Here is a 22425-nt window from a genome sequence, read left to right on the forward strand (position 1 = left end):
GTTTGGTGCCGCTTCTCCTTGTTATATTTGTAAGCTATGTAAATATCCTGAAGGCCCGGGGAGCTACATATCTATGATTGCTGATGACATGAAAATCTACGTGTCTATAGATATGGAGCACAAGATAAAATAGTCCAGCTTGCAGGAGGATGAGATAAAAAAAAATAACAATACTGATATGGTATGAAAGAATACTAGAGAGACCAAAGACCAACAAAAACATTTAAAAATTATGCGACAAAGAAAATCATGTGTACATTATTTTTAATATATTAAACGTTTATTATTAAATAATTACTAAATTATATAGAAATAAGATTTAGTTGTTTAAAAAAAAAAATTTACACTTTTGTCATATTTACACCAAGAACCTTTCTCACATGTACATCGTAAAACTACTTAACACAGTCGCGTGGAAGTGATAGATAGCACGTTTGTACTTCATTATGCTTCAATGAAAGTCAATATTGTTTAACATCAAAATAAATACACCTGACAGAAACCCTAAAGTCGTGTTTGTGTTTAGACCTCTATCAGGTACAAAATATCAACACTAACTCAACAACACAACTTTCTACTTCTAAAAATAGATACTTATACAATGTTTGTAGTCTAAAATAGAAAAAAAAAAGTTAAGTATGAATGTGTGGCAACATTCACTGAAGTTGTTGCTTTCACATTGTATGAAGTCATTTTGTTTCAATAAGTAGTTATTCTAGTAAGAAATGATGATGGTAATGATGACAATGATGATAGTGAAATAACATATGCAAATATCAGTTAGGAACTACACACAACCAGTACATAATGGCACAAGTTTTAACTAATTTCTTTTTTTATCTACATTATTTTCATTATCTCAAGAAGACATACAAATTAATCCATGAAAGAAGTCTTCTATGTTTGAATGAGATATCATCCCAGTCCTGCATTGAGCTATGTAGATACTCTTAAGTCTGAAAGACAACGATTGTCATGCAAGACAGACAATAACCACTTAAACATCACTCAAGATGTAGTTTCCAGCCACACATACGTAACAATACTTTGAAACTATTTGTCAACACTTCAAACAGGGAAAAATTGAATATGCCTCAAACACACCCATATAAAATGTAATATGTCTATACTGGAGCAGAATAAATCATGCTAATGATTATTGTGAGCACTGTGTGCAGTTCAAACTTCAACAATGTTGGTAAACAACTTCATCAACCAACAGATTTGATGTATTCAGTAAAAATCAAGTCTAATGAAAGATGATGATATGTAATGGAATTTTTGGAATTTTCAGAAGATATGAACAAGTTTTTCCACCTTTCATAAATAGCAACAGTACCATGTTCTTTTAATACACACTCATAATTTCTTCAAACCATTACACCCAAAGCAAAGATGTTCCCTTGTAGTTAGCTAGGCTGGTGTCTCAGATGAAAATTAACCACATAGTCAGTATTAGCACGCTGCACGGAAATGGTGAAGGGATCAGCTGGGTGGAAGGTGAATGCCACAAGCCGTCTGGTGGAAGGAGAGGGTGCAGTGGAGCCAGGAAGCACAGCCCTACCTGCATTAATGCTGAATTTAATAAGTCCAGAGTCTCGCCCATAAAACCTTGAAAGGAAAGTTACAAGACACTCACTTTATTTTTTGTTTCATTTGCTATGTATTCAAGATATAACATCCTAATCATAAGCTACTGAGTTGCTTAATTTCAAACCCATAACATTTTACAAGGTATATTATATATCCTTGTATACCCAGTGGGACCACACTATTCATACACTTCACTAATCATATAATTTGCCATTCCTCTTAACATTTTTCCCATAAAATTTAACTTGTCATCCCCCATGATTTGTACAGCATCACCTTGTTACTAACCACACTACACACTTACTTAAAGAGCATAAGAAAATGAGGGTGGCTGCACAAGGCCGCCAGGCCTACACATGGCGATCCCTGTTCAGATTAGTCATGCTTGCTAGCTTTCATATGTAAAGCATGTAAAGCATCATCCATGCAAGTGTTGTGGAACTTTGTGCTATCTAATTGCTATTCTTTCTTATTTTTATTGAAAATAGTAAAAAAAACAAAGGAACACACACACACACACACACACACACACACACACAGCCACTCATCCACCAACCATCACACCCTCAGGCAAAGAGTGGAGTGTCAGTCTGGATCCAGCTGGTGGATTCACCAGTCAATGATGTCACACACATACATTTCATAAATCATAATGAATTCCCATAAAGTGGCTTTTTACCATATTATAGTCTATAATGCCTGTAGGTATATTTGAAGCTTTCACCCATTAGCAGCACAGGCAATTTTATTTATAGTGGTACCCATATTAGGGCCCATATCATCACCTAAGTGCATCTTTGGTGTAAGGCAATTACACCTCCAGCTAGAACCTGGGTATCATGGTGGTTACATGTAGGTAACTTTAAACCACTCGACAAATGACAAAGATTCAAGATGGCACATGGTGGGATTCAAACCTATGCATGGACGCCTGCCCGATCCAAAGCTCACCACCTTATCCACTCTAACACTGCCTCCCTGGGCAAGAATGGCACAAAAATTTTGAAATGTCAATCAAAATTCATTCCTTAAAATATGTAAATATTGCCAGGACGAGGAATAATAAAAATAATAAGAAAAAAATAAATAAATAAGTTGTTTGAACTTTGACATACTAAAACAATTATAAAGCCCACCAATCCAATAGGGATCACTAACATTTTTAAAAAATATAACAGTATTTCATGTGTTATCACTCACCTTATGGGGTGATCAGCACAGCTCTTGGGTCGTTCCATCACTGACACCCACTTGTCATCATAAGAAAAGTGTGTCAGGTCCAAGTATGGGGAGGCAGAGAATGACTGGGCTGAGATTGGCAGCTGTCCAAGTAGTCTTTTAGTAGCTTCTGTCACTCCACCCCCTCGGGCATTGATGAAAGTCTTTTTGAATCGTTTATGAATCAATCTGAAAGTGTAGAAAGAAAGGGCAATTTCAGTATCACACTCATCACAAGGGTTTTAGGAAATATTGTTTTGTCTACTTTCCACCTCAAAACCTCAAAACCAGGGGTTTTCAACCTTGGATATGCATACCCAAAGCAGGTACACAAGGAGTCTGTCAGGGGTAAGCCCTTCCCAACAATCAAAGATATGCGAATTCTTTTCTTTAATTTTCAATGGGATCATTTGTGCTTACTTCATTGACAAAATGTTTTGTGTGCTTTTTTAACTTATCACAAAGGGAAAAGAGTACATGGCTGACAAACAATACCCAAAAAGGCACATGCAGAAAAAAAAAATAGAATACTCCTGATCTAGAGATTGACTATGCTGTAACAATAATAACACAAAATGCAACTCCTCACCTTGCCCAGGTGTTATTTGAGGGAGAGCAAGTAAACTGAGATTCACATGACAGTCTAGCATTTCGAAAGAAGTCTGCCATCTTTTCAAAGAGGTCTAATAGTTCTGATGAAGTATTTTCATATACTGCAAGAACCTCTGTTGTTATCATGTTGTATACCACAAAGAACGAAGGCTGTCCATTGGGTTCTGCAGCTCGAAGGGTGACCACTTCTTCTGAGGCATACTGAGAGAGACAGAGAGAGAGAGAGAGAGAGACAGAGAGAGAGAGAGAGAGAGAGAGAGAGAGAGAGAGAGAGAGAGAGAGAGAGAGAGAGAGAGAGAGAGAGAGAGAGAGAGAGAGAGAGAGAGAGAGAGAGAGAGAGAGAGAGAGAGAGAGAGAGAGACTGTTAAGACTGCCTATATATATTATCAATATTATCTGAGACAATATGTGCTCTTAAGTACAGACTCATTAAGTTAAAATATCCAATGAAAACTTTCAAGTTCAGCTTTGATGAATTTTAGATGGCCAATATGTCATTTTTTCCAACTTTCTCTACAAAATCACTTCAGCACCTTACCTTGATAAGTAAATGAACATCATCAAGGAGTTGCATTTTCCACATTCTAAGACGCAGAAGAGGGTCAAAATAGTGGAAGAATTCTCTGAGTGCACGAGAATTTCCCTCCTCCTTGCTGATAGCTTCTGCTCGCTTATATAAGAAGACCAGCAACCTGGCAAAGAGGAAACATACCTTCATCTGTATGTCATCTATTAATTTTTTTACCTCCAGTGTTTACATATACGTCTCCCTGATGAATAAGGGGTTAGGACAGTGCCTCCTAGTGGAGGAAAAGCTTGAGTAAAAAATTTTCATACTATTGTAATAAGAGAGAGAGAGAGAGAGAGAGAGAGAGAGAGAGAGAGAGAGAGAGAGAGAGAGAGAGAGAGAGAGAGAGAGAGAGAGAGAGAGAGAGAGAGAGAGAGAGAGAGAGAGAGAGAGAGAGAGAGAGAGAGAGAGAGAGAGAGAGAGAGAGAGAGAGAGAGAGAGAGAGAGAGAGAGAGAGAGAGAGAGAGAGGTGATAAGGTGCTTTATATTAGACACATTACAATGTTGAATCAATATAAACATAAAAACATACAACTACACAAAGTTGATATGGGTTAATATTAGGAAATGAGAAGCAGAAGACATTCAACAAACAATTTGAGAAGAAAGATGACGCAGGTATTACTGATGGGGCTAAGATGAGGATCTAATTCACATATAGAAGACAGTAAATAGTCCATATAGAGCAGTAAGATTATTAGAGAAAATTAATATTATTAGTGAAATGGTGATTAACATCATTAGGTAACTCATTACATTCAAGAGGTATTGATAACAAGGTGATAAATCTATGGGTAAGGATGGTATGTGGATATAAGAAGATATGTATTATACAGGGACTGCCATATGAAGCACCAACAGTTTTTTGCAGCCTTCCCTGCATAGTTTCTTGCAGCCTTCCCTGCATCCTTGTATTTTGGTATTTCCATATTACAGCTCTATTACATCAATTTGCTGTACTATCATGACAACTCTGCCATACCTGTGCTTGAGAGAGTTGATGATTTTTTCCCTTGTATGGTGGTAGCTGCGCTGCATGCGATCAGTGCACACAGTTGCTAGCAGGTAATCATCATCCTCATAACACACTCGACCAATGGTGCGGACATCCATAAAATACCCATCTGGAGTTATCTGAAAATTTTTATTAACATGAAACACATTTCAAAGTATTTCAAAGCAAAAATTCTTATTTGAAAACAACAAAATATTTTTCTATCTAAAATAGTACTAATATAATGACAATGAGAGTAAATATAAAAGGAGCAATAAATGAGATCAGTGCACCAGAAAAGTCTATGGGAGTCTTGACATCAAGATTGATGGAAATAGCTAAAGAAACACCAAATAAGGAGCACAGACAATAGGATTTAGGATAGAAAAAATTCATGTGGGTCAAGCAAGCATTTACAATTAGAATGATAGTGAGGATGAAAAATTATAAGCAGTTTTCATTGGCATAGAGAAACTGCATGACAAAATTGATAGAGAAACTCTGATAATAATACACTGAAAATTAAAATGATAGTAATAATGACCCACCTGAAATATATGGATGGTCTGATGTTGCACAGATAAAACAGCCAAGGTGTGTCTGTATAAGTACAGACCCTGGTTATGCGAAAGAAAAATCTTATCATGCATGAAGGTTCGTGAGTCAGTCAACCTCCCCATCTCTATATCCACAATATGGAGAGTGTAGTCCTCCAAAGGAGAGCGAGGATTTGGTGTCACAGACTCATTATTCCTATACATGTCAAAGTGATCAATGCTATTTACAACATCCACTGAAGCAGATCCAACAATGACATACCTGCAAATAAATCACCATTATTAATTTCTTTGTAGCTAATCTTTTCATGACATATCAATGCACATCTATGGAATTAATTCTTTCCAAACAGGAATGGTATCTTATTACTGGTACTAATACATTCAAGATATTTTATTCATTATACACATACTGGTATATACAGTACATCACCACCTCAGTTGTCTGGTGCTCACTGAGATAAACAGCCACAGATGGTTTAGCAGCTTGCATGTCATCTTATACTACTCATATCATCGAAAACCATTAAATTCATACTAATTTTTTTTTCTGTGCAGGAGGGAAGTCAGCCATGGGAAACAAAATATAAAAAAAAAGGCCCACCTGAGTGCTGGTTCCTTTAAAGAGAAGTGAAGAGTTAGCCAAAATTAAGGAACAAATGTCTTGAAACCTCCCTCTTAAAGCAAGTCAAGTCATAGGAAGACGGAAATACAGAAGCAGGCAGGGAGTTCCAGAGTTTACCAGAAAAAGGTATAAATGATTAGTTAACTATTAGTTAACTCTTGCGTTACCAAGTTGGACAGAATAGAAGTGAGAGGAAGAAGAAAACCTTGTGCAGCGAGGCCGCAGGAAGAGTGGAGGCATGCAATTAGCAAGATCAGTAGAACAGTTAGCATGAAAATAGCAATAAAAGATAGAAAGAGATGAAACATTTCAGCAGTCAGAAAAAGGCTGAAGACAGTCAGTCAGAGGACGGGAGTTAATGAGACGAAAAGCTTTTGATTCTACCCTATCTAATAAAACGGGGTCATCTTATCTGAAAGTCATCTTATCCAACAAAACATAATAAACATCTAATGCCTCATAACAGCAAAGAAGCTGCTTCTGTAAGATAAACCATGCTACCCTTACAATGTTTCTAGTTATCGTGCATTCCGTAATTTATGCAGCAATTAAATTCTTCTTGAAATACTTTTATCTACTTTCATACTCATTTTAAATCTAAGACAAACTCAAGATTAACATTCTATATCAGCAATTAAAATTTTCACTGGAACAATTATCATGAAGCAGATTAGCCATTTCTGCCATAAAAGATTTTCAAATACTAATGTATAATGTTAGAGTATGTAAAAGTACCCAATATACTTACTATCTATCAAAGGGACGAAAGGAACCAGAAGTCACACTTACTTGCCATCATCAGTAAACAAACTACACTCGCGATTCAGCTGCTCTCCATTGGTGGCCACAGAGACTGTATGCTTCAGGCGGAAAAACCTGTCAAAGATGTTCCGCCGGATCTCATGCGTTTTGGGGCCATTCTCCTTTAGTACAGCGCCACTCTGGGAGGGTAAATTACATAATGTTCAACAAACTAATCCAAAATAAGACAGGGTAAATTACATAATGTTCAACAAACTAATCCAAAATAAAACAGAGTTCAAAACCCCAGAATATTTAGCATTAATATGGAAAGACTGAAAGAACTTGAGATGCATTTGAAACCCATTGCCATGATATAGGAAAAATAATATAACAAGGCTCCCAATACATTTAAAAAAAAAGATATAACTATGAGCTTTAACAAAGCATCTGGATCCCATCAAGATTAAGTAATGAGATTTACACTTAATTAAAGCCTCTACTTCTATATTTCTTTATATCTGAAGATGAATAACTCAGCAAATTGTATGTTGTTAACAAGAAAATATTAATTTGATAATCTTACAGACCTTCATCACAAAACCTAGTTAATTGGCTAATAGGACTCTTGTAATACAGGTCATAAATCTGTAATACAAATACTATATACATTTGAATGTGTTCAACTATTTAAAGATAAAAGGGAATGAATGGAAATCACTAAAAGAAACAAGAAAAAAAAAAGACAATATGAAAGTAGCATCCCAAAAGGGTTTTTGTTTACCTCACACCAATGAAGAATATCTGCAGCTGCTGATGGTCCCATATACTGGAAAATCTCTATACTGGTTTGATCATTTGAAAATGCTATCAAGAATCTGAAAATTATTACAAAATAAATGCAAGTTATAAATTTCAGTTAATAAACAATGATATCAATATTTGTATTGTCACTGTTGAAATATCCAAACTGATCTCTGTGTCCTACATTGGTTTTTTTTTTTTTCTTTCTTTTTTTTTTTTATGAGCACCTTCTAATTGAACACATCATTATATGATCCACTGAACATGCTGAGCTAAGAGTACAAGGTCTCATAATTTCATAAACTTGCCTGCCATCAGGACTGAACTTCCTCAGGAAGCATGGAGGCTTCTGAACATTTGTGACTGTAAAGTTTGGAGTGATGTTTTGATAAAAGGTACGGTTGGCATGGGCCTGATAATGTGAGCTTTTGTGAATCTCACGATGAAACAGGCGGACCACCAGATTCTGGGGAGGAATCTGGTGTACAGGAATGCCAGGCTCATCACCCATCACTGCTTCATCTCTGTAAGTTGAATCATTCATTTATGACTCAATACTAAGTTAAAAAAGTAAGTGAAAGATTCTAGTGTGCCTTATATCCATATATCTCATTGTTTCTATACTCTTCATCTTCACATAGCAAAATAATTCTATTAACCTAATTACATCTTGGTCATTCTTCAAGATTTACCTACCTTTCTTTTCTTCTATTGACTCTTGCAGCCTGATGCAAGATGAGCATTAAGATGGCTGAAGCTTTAGTAGCTAAATAACAAACATTTAAACATTTTGTTTGTTAGGTATACATTCAGGTCATTTAGTCTTCAGTGAGGGCTCAAGGTGCTGATTTCAGATTCTTAAAGGTAGCTTGCAATGTGTCATCCATGGAAATTACCTAACTGTTAATGGTAATGGTCCAACATAACACTGCCTCCTTATTTTTTTATTATCTTCTTGCAGACCTTTACAAAACCCATTGTATACATATCATACGATAGTACAAAGTGGTGGAAGAATATCATTAACCCTTTTGATTGATAAAGATGACTCAGGATTTCTCCTAAGCCAGATTTTTTGGATCTATCCCCAAGCTGGACCTAGGGAAATGAAAAACTTCACTCCACCTTTGAAAAATAAATCACTAACTACCATCAGAAAAAAATCACTATCATGCTTTACATATTCTAACCTAACCTAACCTTTGATAATATACAGATGGCGAAAGAAGCCACTCTCAAGCAACAGCACACCAAATACAGTACCATGCAACACACAAAACATCCAACCATGGCTACATCTTGATTATGCGGTATAATTCTGGTCCCCATTTCAGGAAGGACATAGCTCTGTTGGAGTCAGTGCAAAGGAGGCTGACTAAAAAGATATAGGGAATGAGGGATATTTCCTATGAAGAGAAATTGAAAAAACTTAATTTGCATTCCTTAGAGATGTATAGGTTAAGAGGAGACCTGATAGAAGTATTTAAGTGGTATAAGGGTTTTAACAGAGGGGACATGAATGTAGTTCTTAGGATCAGTAGCGGGGACAGAACCAGAAATAAAGGGTTTTAAACTTGAAAAATTCAGGTTTAGGAAAAAAATGGGAAGAAACTGGTTTTCAAACAGAGTGGTTGGTGAGTGGAACGGTTTCAGTGGTCATGTAGTCAGAGCCGAGTCAATACGGAGCTTTAAAAGAAGGTTAGATAAGTTCATGGATAGGGAATAGATGGAATTAGGTAGCTTAAGCACAATGAGACTGCCTCGTATAGGCCTGGCGGCCTCTTGCAGCTTCCCTCTTTCCTTATGTTCGTATGTTAATTGGCTTTTAAATATTCAATTACAGAAACACTGACCTTTGATAAGACAATACAACTACTTTTTCCGATTTACGTCTTTCCTTTTCCAATCACATTGGGGTTGGATGTGCAATAACTCTCTTCTGTCTCGTATGAGCTCCTCATTCACTATATATATATATACATATATATATATATATATATATATATATATATATATATATATATATATATATATATATATATATATATATATATATATATATATATATATATATATATATATATATATATATATATATACCACTTGATCCATGAATTAATGCACTTCCCTTAGGTTTTCCAACTAATACAAGACAATACAACAAACAACTAAACTCGCTCACTATACACAACCATAAGTCCTAAACACAGTTAACATGAAGTAATATTAAAACCATCATATAATTGGGCCTCAAAATCTTTACTACATCACCACAGCAAAGCAGCTGTCAACCCTTCACTCCCCGTATCAATATAATGACTAACTACACTCCTTAAATAAGTCATTATACTCTTTATAATACACTTAAATAAGCTTTGACTGAAGTACCTTTGGTTGAGGAAGAGCGATTATCCAGTATGGGTGGCTAATGGGAGGATAGATGAATAACACCCAAAAAAAAAGTTATATTATGTTACGCAGGGCCTTCTTGCCAATTTGGTTTGTTTACTCAGAACATATGATTCCTGCCGCTGCTGCATGGCGCCTGCGCACTAACTCAGCAGGTGGATGTGAGATTTTTTTTTTTTTTCACTCACATTAGCGACAAAAAAATAGACAGATAACAATTTAAATTTCATAATAAGGTAGACATAAGGAATGAAGTAAATGCAGGCGGATCTGTCAGGGAGGACATTACCAAAAATTATACAAGAGGTGCCGTAAAACAGGCATAACATCCCATATCCACACTCCACAGTCTCTCCTCCTCCAGCTGATAGCGTTGCAAGCTTGCGAGCAACGACCCTCAGCACCTTAACTCACCGTGATTTGCAGCTTCTTGGTGTGGCGAGTGACAGGCTTGAACGGACGGTGTGATTTATACAAGTTCTGGACATAGATAAGATGGGTGTTGATTACATCAGTTATGGCTATGCCGCTGCAGTAACCATGGGAGGAATCGTAGGATATGTTAAAGCTGGTGAGATGCTTTGCCCATATGCTTGTTTTCTCTCTCTCTCTCTCTCTCTCTCTCTCTCTCTCTCTCTCTCTCTCTCTCTCTCTCTCTCTCTCTCTCTCTTATTTTGTTTTGCACGCCGGCATCATGTGCTCTTTTTCTTCCATCAGCGTCGCCGTCAGGTGACACGAACTGTCATGAAGTTTATTCTAAAGTAAGGGTTCCTAACTGGTGGGTCGCGACCCCCTGGGGCGGTCGCGTAGCCTTGCCAGAAGTATTGTAGCTTGGGATAATATTAATTTTATCTCACCAATTATATTTTTTTATGCTCTTACAATTTTTTTTTTTTTTTTTTTTTGGTGCAAAACAAAATGTGTGCTACATTAATTCAATGTCATTAGGTGATCTAGGTGATCTTATGTGTGTATGTTTGTGTGCTTGTGAGTGAATGTGATAGTAAGCCCTAAGTAGGGGGGCATATGGGTTTCAAACTTTTAGGTAAGGGGTCGGGAACCACTGTAATCTAAAGGTTGGAAGACAGCTATGAGCTTCGTAAGATTATTCTCTTACAGAATTTGAAATTTGTATATATTTCTACAATATTTATATATCTATTTAGAATATATCATGTAGACTGTACTTTAGCAAGTCTATATGAAGCTAAAGCTTTTCAGGTTGCCTCATACTTTGACCAGCTGGTTTATTACTGGATGGATATTACTTGTATTGCTACTTCATTTATCTTAGAATATTTGCTAGTAGTCCTTCACCATCAAAGCATGGATCATGTTTTTCCAGATATAAGAAGGTAAATGTCTTAATACATCCAGATAATCTTCAGTCTTGTGACAGATAGAAATTAGTTGCAAAGTAAATTTTTTTTTTTTTTTTTAGATTAAATATGATAGAATTATTAATCAAAGAATAAGAATTCATCATTATGTGAGTTTTTTAATCATCTTAGAAGTTTGTCATCCTTGCAGGCAGCATACCATCCCTTGGAGCAGGGCTGCTCTTCGGTTCACTCCTGGGCTTTGGTGCCTACCAGCTAAGCACCAACCCCTCCAACTACTACCTTACACTTGGTACCAGCACAGTTCTTGGAGGGATCATGGGGATGCGTTTTCTTAATTCTGGCAAGATTATGCCAGCAGGTTTAATTGCTGGATTGAGGTAAGGGTACACTGCTCCAGTTGATGTTTTCTTTATACTCATTTAAAAAGTCTGTCTGAGTACTTAAGTTCCTTATACTGTAAGGACATAGGCTATATTATCAGTAAACTAATTGTAATCACTGTACAATGCTAGTGGTGGTGATAGTCTTCTGTATTTAAAAAAAAAAAGCTATCTTATTTTTATATTAGAAATAAAAGTTTCTTTCCTTCATTCTTTTCAGCCTGGCCATGGTGGCAAGATTGGGAGCCAGGGCTGCGGGACTCACAGGCACAAAGATGCAGTAATGACCCTCTGATACATTCTTGATTGTAGTAGCAGCAGCAGGTACTAATATTGCTACAACTACTGATACTAACAATTATGATAACCAACCAGATTGACATTCTCCATAAATTATTGTAATATTGGTAATATTTATGAAGATGTAGTCAGTGGCCAGAACATGTAACTCACTTATAACTGGCCATGCTGGACAAGAACAAGTCACATTCTTGCTTTGCAGTGGTAGAATAATTTACCATTTTTTTTCTTTTTTGCAATTGTTATTAATAGTAGTAATAGTAATGAAGTTGTTGTTATTATTGTAAATGCAGTGCTACTACATATGGAAATGTTAATATATATATATATATATATATATATATATATATATATATATATATATATATATATATATATATATATATATATATATATATATATATATATATATATATATATATATATATATATATATATATATATATATATATATATATATATATATATATATATATATATATATATATATATATATATATATATATATATATATATATATATATATATATATATATATATATATATATATATATATATATATATATATATATATATATATATATATATATATATATATATATATATATATATATATATATATATATATATATATATATATATATTTTTTTTTTTTTTTTTTTTTTTTCTTGATGGGGACCTGTTTTCTTATGACAAATCAATAGTGGGACATAATTTGTAGAAAACTGTGTTGCACATGTTTTGTTATTGATATTTGTATTTGTAACGTATTGATATAAAAATGAAAAATTGTATATGTAGTTTTAATAATGATTTTAAACCTGCTGTATTTGTATAATATAATCATAATAACAATTGTTTTGGAAGACACTGGATTTAAGTATTGCTTATCTGTTTTTTTTCTATCTAGACATAAACATTGATTATTTCTCAGTTTATTTGACTTATAAGTGCAAAGGAGACAGTCCAAGAAAAAAACTTCTCCAAAATAAGAAAAGGTTAAAATTCTAAAAGAAGGAACAGTTAAGATATGAATGTTCTTGAAACTAAGTTAATGGATGGGAGAGAATTGTGTGGCACCTATAGCTATGTGTGTTGATTCCAAATAGCACCAGGATAAGGATATGGAAATAAAACTTTTCCCTTATATCAGCAGGAGTGTAGTAAAAAAATTATTGCGATTCCCTGAATAAAATGTGTCCATTCATATCGTTGTTTTTTTTTTTTTTTTTTTTTTTAGAGTTTCTACTATGCTTCAAGGGAAAGTGACATCATACCCACGCATTCTTTGATTATCTAAGTTGTTCCATGTTTAACTATGATACTAGATCACATCTCTCATACCTTTCTACCCAATCAAAGTAAAAAAAAAAGTCTTTCTTTATCGAAATATCCTTTCGACTAACAGAAAAATGCTTTCTAAGACATGCCCAGTGCCTGAATCTAATTCCATATCGGCTGAATAATCGATGAATGTGTGATGTAAACATTGGCGTCGTGCTTAGCAACGACCTTGAGTCCCTAGCAACCAATGCAGGTCCGAACTCCGAAGCTCACGACACACTCACTCTCGGTGGTGCGATTGGAGCTTATGTGAGTACACTCTTCACTCTTCTTCGCAATCTTCGAAACACTTTATCTAGCAAGCCTATTTAACCTCTATCAACGGAAGTCTACCTTACACTGTAGCAGCCCGATGAATATTGAGTGGTAAGAAAGTTGTACCGAGTGAAGGTTGTTTCAAAAAATTTTCTTCGTTAGATTACAAAAAAAGTTGTTTCTTGATTTGAATGTTTATCAGTAAGATTAAGATACCTTATCTCTGCAGAGCTTGTTACTACTGTGATCCATCTTATATCAGTTTATATTTTTTGCCAGACCTAAAGAGGGCACGTTTATCTTTTTGGTAGTAATATCCCCGTGATTACTCAAGTTGTTAGGATATTGTGGCGTAAACAATCAGTAATGTGTCTGGTCCTTTTTTTTCATGTGTATATTTATAAGCATGTCAGAAGTACCTAACTTTTTTATTGTTAGAGGTGAAAGCTGGACAAAGGCAACATGAAGAACCAGTTCTCGTACAGGTCTGAGAGTTAAACAACCTCAAACTTGTGGACCTGCCAGAAAAGCAACTTTGGAGCAGTGCAGGGGGAGAGCCAAAAGCTACTGGGTTCAGTTAACACTTTAAAAAGCTCATAATTGTTATTAGGTTAGGCTTATGCTAGGTTAGGTTAGGTTAGGTTAAGTCAGGTCATGTAAAACACAATAATAATTTTTTTCGACATGGTGTACAGTAGTTAATTTTTTTCCAACATAACATGAAATTTTCACTAGATTGTTTGTGTTATTATTGTTGCAAAGTGTGCCTTCCTGTTGCATATAGTTATATTTTAATTTATTTTGGTAATGTTTTTGCCATGTTTTAGGTGATTCTGATCATTCACTACTTGGAAATTATTTGTTTTCATCTCACTTCATCTGAAAATTCCATATTCCCACAGGTCCACAAACTTGTTCGGGGTAGAGAGTTGATGGCATTTGTCCATTACTTGATATCATATTATAACATAGTAGAGAGCAACAAATGTGAATTTAGTGTCTGAACAGTTGTAGACGTGAAACCTATCTGTTTTAACTTTGATATTACTTTCTGTATATAACATTGTTTTTATTATTTTTTATTTTATATATGGAATTTTTTTTATTAATTTTCTCAGGGGATCCTGTGTAGTAAGCAAGTGAAAGCAGTCAATGAAAAGAACCTCCATCAACACAACTGTCATGGGGCGTAAAGTAGTTGTGGCGACATGTTCGCTCAATCAGTGGGCCATGGATTTCCAGGGTAACATGGACCGTATTTTGGATTCCATCCAGCAGGCCAAAGCTGCTGGAGCAATGTACAGAAGTGGCCCAGAAATGGAGATACCGTTAGTAACATGTATTGTTTATTTGTTTCCCTTCCCATTAGCTTGTCATAGTTTATCAAATGCAGTCATTTAAATATTTCTAGTTAAATAAAAAAAATAGCATTTGAAACCTACAAGTGCTTATGTAATGCTTGGTCTTGCTTCAGGGGCTACAGTTGTGCTGACCACTTCTACGAGAGTGACACTATGCTTCACTCCTGGGAGGTGGTGGCAGAGCTCCTGCAGCACCCACTGTGTGTTGACATCATGATTGATGTTGGCTTGCCTGTCATGCACAAGAATGTTACCTATAACTGTAGACTGGTCTTTCTGAACAGGTGAGAACATTTTCTTGTCTGGGGTCTAAAATTGTACTAGGTATGATAATTGATGAAAATATTGTTAGCCATCAAGTTTTCATGATCTTTTCATTGCTTTTTTTCATATAGCATAGCTAATACCTCAGTTTGATTACTTTCAGAAAAATTTTACTCATCCGTCCAAAGTTAATACTCTGTGATGATGGAAACTACCGAGAGACACGGTGGTTCACTGCCTGGCGCAAAGTGAGTTATAATTTTCTGTATACAGGTACCAAGTATTTTATAACACTGACAGATAAGAGGAAGAATAGTTGTAATGTATTCTTAACAATTTTTAGCAACTCACTTCAATTTTCAGATTCGCCAAGTAGAGGATCATTACATTCCCAGGATAATCAGCAGAATAACTGGCCAGATCACCGTACCCTTTGGGGATGCTGTCATAGCCACCAGAGACACCTGCATTGGCTATGAGATTTGTGAAGAACTCTGGAATCCAGAGAGGTAACCTATCTGATTACCTAGTTGTTTCCTTAAGAATCTCATGTCATAACTTCATAACGGTACATATAGAGCATACTATATTGGCTGTCCTCACTTAAGGCCTGGTTTAAGTTCTGTCTGTAAGCAAAATCTTTGTTAAATTAGATGCTTATATATAAATAGGATTGTCGTTAAGTGAGGACACTCTCTATTTTTATTTGTATTGGTGTGAAATTTTAGTGTACATGTATCATTGATCTTTTCTCATACAAGATTTTTTATTTTCTTTGACTTTCTTTCACTAGTTCCCATATTCCCATGTCTTTGGATGGTGTTGAGATCATTGTCAATGGCTCGGGCTCCTACACAGAAATTCGCAAAGGTTATGTCTGCCGAGATCTTGTCATGTCTGCCACAGCCAGGAGTGGTGGATGTTACCTTTTTGCCAACCAAAGGGGATGTGATGGTAAGATGATATATATATATATATATATATATATATATATATATATATATATATATATATATATATATATATATATATATATATATATATATATATATATATATTAGTGCATAAGATATCCACAAGAGTTATATATGAATAAGTTGGTGGACAACTCACCATTTACAAACTTTTACCAAGCTGCTGTGTCAAGTGATTTGGCTGGTCCACTACCTTCAGTTTTCATTCATGTGTGTATGCCATGTTGTTTATTTATTTTTATTTATTTATTTTTTATTTATTTATTTATTCTATTTTTTATTTATTTTTTATGTATTTTTTTATTTATTTATTTATTCTATTTTTTGTTTATTTATTTACTTTTTTTTCATCAGTCTTATGCCTCTGTCTTCTTGCTGTCTTTCCTTCCTAGCTGTGTGTCCGATAAATTTGCCTTGTTTTCTCTTTATTTGTATCAGTAGTTTTCTATCTGTTTTTGTTTGTTATATTACTTGAGTGTTTGTTTTTCTTTTTGTCCAGGGAATTCTGTGCCTATCATCCACATTTCTAAAGCCACTTTTTATTCTGACCTTTTTATTTTTTTTGTTTTGTTTTTGTTTAAGATCAACATTTAGCATCTGTATGTTATAGTTGCCCATATATATGAACTTCTCTTTGTTCCACCTCACTAGGTGACCGAGTTTACTTCTCTGGAAATTCCATGATTGGTCTCAATGGTTCAATCGTGGCCCGAACGCTCCCTTACAGTCTTCAGGAAGTGGAGATTGTAACAGCAACAATTGACCTGGAGAGTGTGAGAAACTACCGCTCATTAGTACGAAGCAGGTGTCTCCATGCAGCTCAGAGCCAAGCATACCCTCGCATTCAGGTATTGCACTGTACCTAATTTTGTATTATGTAAATAGTAATCCCAGTTTTACTCCTATTTGACGTTTATCTTTTCAGAGACCTTTATAAAGACATTTTAAATCTATACATATTCTTCATGTTTTTTCAGGTTAACTTTGCACTCTCAAATGATGAGGATATTTTCCTTCCATTGTCCCAACCCATTGAGTACACTATTCCCACACCTGAAGAGGAAATACTTTATGGTCCGGCCTGCTGGTTGTGGGACTACTTGCGGAGATCAGGTCAAGGAGGCTTCCTTCTGCCTCTGTCTGGTGGTGTAGACTCCTCCTCTACAGCCACCATTGTGTACTCCATGTGTCACTTAGTTGTACAAGCTGTGGCAAATGGAGAGGAGAAGGTACAATGCCCATCTGTTGTGTGTGGTTTTTATTGTATATACACCATTCACACAGATGTACTGCACTGGATGATGTTTTGAGCTACTTAGTACTTATAAAGGCTACTTTTCTAGGTACTGGAAGATGTGCGTCGCATTGTGTCACAGTCAGATTATGTTCCACGAGACCGCCGAGAGCTGTGTGGGCGGCTGTTTCATACTGTGTATATGGCCACAGAAAACTCCTCAATTGAGACCAAGAATCGTGCTAAACTCCTCTCTCAGCAAATTGGAAGGTTTGTTGCTCAAAAAATTTGTTTGCGTTCCATTGTTCACACAGATTGTTTCATCCTAGGTGCCTATGATATGAGGAAATGATTGTGGATGTGAGTGTGAGTGTATATGTATGCCTTTATTCACATACTATTCTTTGCAAAACATATTGATTTTGTATATAGATAGATAGATATTGATCCTTTCCTTTCTACTGAGAAAGCAGTACAAATAGAAATAAAAAATGCCCAACTAAGCTAAAGAATTCTAGTTGCTTAGTCATATATTAATTCTTTGATATTAAATCAGTAAAAATAAGAAAATCAGTAATTCAACAGTGCCATCCAATATGCTGAAAGGAAAATGGAAAAAAATTCTATTCATGTGAAGTACAACTGTTTTGTAGAATCTCTTTGTCATTTGCCTCATGATCCTTATGTTACTATGTAGAAAATAATAATTTATGCAGTATATTACTTAGCTTGAATGACAATAATTGCTGACAAAATCCTTCCATCTTGGTTTTTTTTCCCATCACCAGTTACCACATTCCAGTCACAATTGACAGTATAGTCTCTGCAGCACTAGGAATTTTCAGTGCTGCTACAGGTTTGATACCCAAGTTCAAGGTGAGAGGAGGAACAGTTAGAGAAAACCTAGCCCTTCAGAATGTGCAGGCTAGACTGAGGATGGTCTTGGCTTACCTCTTTGCTCAGGTAAGCTTATGTTGTGCCTTTCATAGGGCAAGTCTTACTGGTGGAGGAATAAATGTAGTATAGAATGATTATGTTGAACTTACTGGATTTTTATAAATCTAAACATTGTTTATTTCAAGATTTTTTTTTTTTTTTTTTTTTCCAGCTTGTTCTGTGGGTGCGAGGAAGACAGGGAGGCTTGCTGGTGCTGGGATCAGCCAATGTAGATGAAGCACTGCGTGGTTACATGACTAAATATGACTGTAGTTCAGCTGACATTAACCCCATTGGAGGGTTTTCAAAGGCTGATCTTAAGAAATTTCTTCTTTTGTCCAAAGACAGGCAAGTAATTTTTGTTTTGCTTTACAAGCTACAATTGTCATATATATATATATATATATATATATATATATATATATATATATATATATATATATATATATATATATATATATATATATATATATATATATATATATATATATATATATATATATATATATATATATATATATATATATATATGTATATATATATATATTTTCTCTTTTAAACTGACGAGATTAAAAGCAACTGCTATTTCGGCATTGTTCAGCTTCTCTGCTGTGTCTTCTCAATCTTTCTAACTAATTCTCTTTTTTGAGTGGCAATGGGTCCGAGGAGCTCTCCAAAAGTTGGATTGCTTGTAGCAATGTTTCGTTCCTGCCTAGGGAATATCTTCAGGCTGTGTGAGTTTCAGCGGCTGGTTCAGCTCCTTATATGCACCTGAGCTTACTCAGGAAAGACAAGTTGAAAGGGTGCGCGGCTGCTGATTGGTTGAGCAGCGGGGCGGCGGTAGGGAAGAGTTGCGGCTTTTCATTGGCTGTGCTGTGGCATGGCGGTTTTCTGTTTCAGAGAGGGGAGGACTTGGAAGTTCTGCACTTTTTTTTTTTTTTTTTTTTTTTTTTTTTTTTTTTATACCATGTGGGCTTTTCACGGGAGTTTATGGGCTAAAGGGGATACTTTTTAGGTCACCTCCTATCTTAAAGCCCACCCGCTAGGAAACCGTTGCCCTGAGTGAGGAAGCCCAACCTACACTCAGACCGTGGACAGGATTCGAACCCGTGCGCTTGGAGACCTCTAGGATCCTAAAGCATGCATGGTTCCACTGTACCACGGCGGCCCTTGTTTATTAATGCAGTTTTCAGAGTTGGTAATGTAGATTGCTTCTAAGTAGATCAGCCTTCTTGGGTCCCCTTCTCGGTCCAGGATTTTTGTTCCTTCTTCCAGGTTGTCTCATTACGTTTGACTGATATTTGGTTGTGTAGTGGTTCTTGATTGCTTCGTCTTGTAGGTGGCACATAAGGCACCTCGACAGTGTAGTCCATGTCATCCCGATGTATGATTGAGGTCCACAGCCCTCAACGATGCAAGTGTGCTCGTAGATGACGTGGTCTTCTTGAAGAGACGTCTTTTTCTACTGCGGTCGATTCATGATGAGTAGATTGGATGTCTTCATATTCTTGTAGTAGATGAAGACATCCAATCTACTCATCAAGAATCGACCGCAGCAGAATAGTAGTCGCTTTTAATCTTGTCTGTTTAAAGTAGAATCTATTGCCTGGCTACACCAATATATATATATATATATATATATATATATATATATATATATATATATATATATATATATATATATATATATATATATATATATATTCATGTTTCTCTCTATTGTATCATGTAATTGATAGTCATTAGTATCAATGGGAAAAAATGTCCATGCATCTTATACATAATTTGGGTCTGAATTCTATAGCTGTTGTGCATCTACACTGTTATATCAGCATCCAGTAAGTATCAATGAATGTTTTGCAGACTGAACCTCCCAGTATTAGGTGACATACTTGGAGCACCACCAACAGCTGAGCTTGAGCCCCTGGATGAGGGAACACTGGTGCAGACAGATGAGGCAGACATGGGCATGACCTATGCTGAGCTTGCAACATATGGAAAATTGAGAAAAGTGGAATGCTGTGGCCCATACTCTATGTTTGGCAAGCTGATTCACATGTGGTCTGACCGATGCTCACCAGCAGAGGTTGGTTCAAGAGTTAAAAAGGCTTCCTCTTATTTAGATTTTGATATATCATACTCATACTATAGGTACTATTCTTCAGTATTTCCAATGGATTTTTAGCTCATGTTTAAAGGAAATTAAGATTTTTTTTTTCTAAATTATTCTGAGTTATTTAGTTAAGGATGTTTCTAATCAAGTCAGTAATGTGTGTGTGTTTTGGCCATAATCTGGTAACTTGATACTTTCTTTTCTTCAGGTTGCAGAAAAAGTGAAACTGTTCTTCAGATACTATAGTGTCAATCGCCACAAAATGACCATACTAACACCTGCCTACCATGCTGAAACATACTCTCCTGACGACCATCGTTTTGACCACCGCCAATTCTTATACAACTACCGTTGGTTGTGGCAGTTCAGAGCCATAGACAAGGCTGTAAGTTGTTGAGCATTACAAGTTTTCTATTCTTTATAATCTTGCCGCTGCTAAAATTGTTCACTCTTATTCTTATCTAAAAATTATGAATGCTAAGTAAGAACATGAAAGAATTTTACAATAAGATTAAGCCAATATATTTAAGGCAATGCTGTTGCAGAATTTTCATGTTTACAAAAAATAGTTAAGAGTAGGCTAGAAAGACAGGTTTACTCCAATATTCATATTTTCAACATTATAAACTGCTGATAGGTGGAGAAATTGGAGACTAGGAGCAGAGATGAGCAGGTTGAAAGAAGTAGCTCCAACCGTTCCACCAAGGACAGCCAGTCATCACACAAACGGCCATCATCAAGGTCATGTAGCAACTCCTTTAGTGGATCAACAGGTTTGCATTTATTCTTACCTTCACTGTCATGTTTATTTAATAATTTGTTTAAATTTTGTATCTATAGATGTAAAATTGACCTTTAGAATGAGAATAAAAGACAAATTATTTGTGGCCTTAAAACTTTATAAACTGAACTTCTGCATATGATATACATATTGACTACTTTGTTAAATTTCAACACACATGTATTAATGTACACGTAACTCCATCTCTAAACCTCCAGGCAATGAATCACAGCGGCGAGGAGTTGAAGTACCCCCAGGGCCCCTCATCCAGACTGGTCTTATGGAATCCCACAAACCTGAGTGTGTACTCCAAGACCATCCTTCCGGCACCCACACCACTGCTGAGCCAATCGACTGTGGCCCTGGAAGTGAGACAGACAGGAAGAGATGGGGATGTCTGTCATCCCCACTGCACACCCTGGGGCACAGTACTCAGAAATCATGCCGTGCTGTAAAGGTCACACTAGTTCACCTTCAGCACCACACCACTTCTGTGCAAATGTGAAAATTTATGTAACATTTTGTGCATTCCTTTGAGTTTTTTTCATATCATGTGTCTGCCTCTTGGGAGGAAGCACCATTTTTAGATATGAATGATGAGACAATTCCACCAAAGTATATAGCCATACTAATTGTTGTTGGTTTTTTCTACTTTTAACTCTTTTATTGAAGTCTAAGTATGATTTATGTATGAAAGTTGGTTGTAGGGAGACAACACGAGAGGGGCACAAAATAAGATTTGCACATGTACTTAGTTTTGTAAATGACTGTTGAAAATAGTAGAATTAATACAGAAATACTCACATAAGAAATAATAATGGCTTTACATTTAAAGTAGTTCCAGATAATTTTATTTTATCTATTGTACATTCAATTTTTTTGTCATTCTTTATAAAGTTGTCATAAGGGATATAGTTTCTTTTTTCTATTTATTCCTTTAAATTTCAATAGTTGCAATGTGTCAAGTGTTAGTAAAAGGCCTCAGACTGCATGAAAAATCTAATTTTGGTAAGATAATG

General features: G+C 35.6%; 3 protein-coding genes across 9 annotated transcripts; 2 read left to right on the forward strand and 1 right to left on the reverse strand.

Annotated features, from left to right (window-relative positions):
- Positions 1-251: 251 nt before the first annotated feature.
- Positions 252-10267, reverse strand: LOC123514039 (DET1 homolog). Of its 4 annotated transcripts, none has more exons than XM_045271616.1 (11): positions 10101-10267; positions 8409-8478; positions 8021-8236; positions 7693-7786; positions 6957-7108; positions 5534-5804; positions 4974-5125; positions 3962-4115; positions 3401-3624; positions 2794-3000; positions 252-1611 (listed from the first exon to the last, which is right to left on the reverse strand). In XM_045271616.1, exons 2-11 carry the CDS (start codon positions 8453-8455, stop codon positions 1410-1412), a joined length of 1719 nt encoding a protein of 572 aa, XP_045127551.1. In that variant the 5' UTR covers positions 8456-8478; positions 10101-10267; the 3' UTR covers positions 252-1409. The 4 variants fall into 4 exon arrangements, with proteins under 4 accessions (XP_045127551.1, XP_045127554.1, XP_045127552.1 ...); XM_045271619.1 differs by having other exon boundaries at positions 8409-8437; positions 10101-10266; XM_045271617.1 differs by lacking the exon at positions 8409-8478 and having other exon boundaries at positions 10101-10265.
- Positions 10268-10436: 169 nt separating this feature from the next.
- LOC123514040 (transmembrane protein 14C-like) lies at positions 10437-12464 on the forward strand. Of its 2 annotated transcripts, none has more exons than XM_045271622.1 (3): positions 10437-10692; positions 11636-11841; positions 12065-12464. In XM_045271622.1, exons 1-3 carry the CDS (start codon positions 10681-10683, stop codon positions 12126-12128), a joined length of 282 nt encoding a protein of 93 aa, XP_045127557.1. In that variant the 5' UTR covers positions 10437-10680; the 3' UTR covers positions 12129-12464. The 2 variants fall into 2 exon arrangements, with proteins under 2 accessions (XP_045127557.1, XP_045127556.1); XM_045271621.1 differs by having other exon boundaries at positions 10444-10692; positions 11652-11841.
- Positions 12465-13665: 1201 nt separating this feature from the next.
- Positions 13666-22320, forward strand: LOC123514094 (glutamine-dependent NAD(+) synthetase-like). Of its 3 annotated transcripts, none has more exons than XM_045271727.1 (15): positions 13666-13737; positions 14862-15071; positions 15218-15388; positions 15532-15616; positions 15732-15877; positions 16162-16322; positions 16994-17190; positions 17320-17571; positions 17686-17846; positions 18365-18539; positions 18685-18860; positions 20376-20598; positions 20834-21010; positions 21263-21398; positions 21625-22320. In XM_045271727.1, exons 2-15 carry the CDS (start codon positions 14896-14898, stop codon positions 21909-21911), a joined length of 2523 nt encoding a protein of 840 aa, XP_045127662.1. In that variant the 5' UTR covers positions 13666-13737; positions 14862-14895; the 3' UTR covers positions 21912-22320. The 3 variants fall into 3 exon arrangements, with proteins under 3 accessions (XP_045127662.1, XP_045127663.1, XP_045127661.1); XM_045271728.1 differs by having other exon boundaries at positions 13689-13854; XM_045271726.1 differs by lacking the exon at positions 13666-13737 and adding an exon at positions 13972-14050.
- The last annotated feature ends 105 nt before the right edge of the window (positions 22321-22425 follow it).

The sequence above is a fragment of the Portunus trituberculatus genome, chromosome 37 (assembly GCF_017591435.1).
Source record: "Portunus trituberculatus isolate SZX2019 chromosome 37, ASM1759143v1, whole genome shotgun sequence".
NCBI classification, from domain to species: Eukaryota; Metazoa; Arthropoda; class Malacostraca; order Decapoda; family Portunidae; genus Portunus; species Portunus trituberculatus.

Excerpts from the sequence above, each read along its gene's own strand:
- LOC123514039 (XM_045271616.1), bottom strand. The coding sequence starts at position 8,455 with ATGCTCATCTTGCATCAGGCTGCAAGAGTCAATAGAAGAAAAGAAAG. Across the intron at positions 7,109-7,692 it reads ATATTCTTCATTGGTGTGAG|AGTGGCGCTGTACTAAAGGA; the intron begins GTAAACAAAAAC and ends TTACCCTCCCAG. Across the intron at positions 4,116-4,973 it reads ATCAACTCTCTCAAGCACAG|GTTGCTGGTCTTCTTATATA; the intron begins GTATGGCAGAGT and ends CCTCTTTGCCAG.
- LOC123514040 (XM_045271621.1), top strand. The coding sequence starts at position 10,617 with ATGGGTGTTGATTACATCAGTTATGGCTATGCCGCTGCAGTAACCATG. Across the intron at positions 10,693-11,651 it reads CGTAGGATATGTTAAAGCTG|GCAGCATACCATCCCTTGGA; the intron begins GTGAGATGCTTT and ends TCATCCTTGCAG. Across the intron at positions 11,842-12,064 it reads GGTTTAATTGCTGGATTGAG|CCTGGCCATGGTGGCAAGAT; the intron begins GTAAGGGTACAC and ends CATTCTTTTCAG.
- LOC123514094 (XM_045271727.1), top strand. The coding sequence starts at position 14,896 with ATGAAAAGAACCTCCATCAACACAACTGTCATGGGGCGTAAAGTAGTT. Across the intron at positions 15,878-16,161 it reads GAACTCTGGAATCCAGAGAG|TTCCCATATTCCCATGTCTT; the intron begins GTAACCTATCTG and ends TTCTTTCACTAG. Across the intron at positions 20,599-20,833 it reads ACCGATGCTCACCAGCAGAG|GTTGCAGAAAAAGTGAAACT; the intron begins GTTGGTTCAAGA and ends TCTTTTCTTCAG.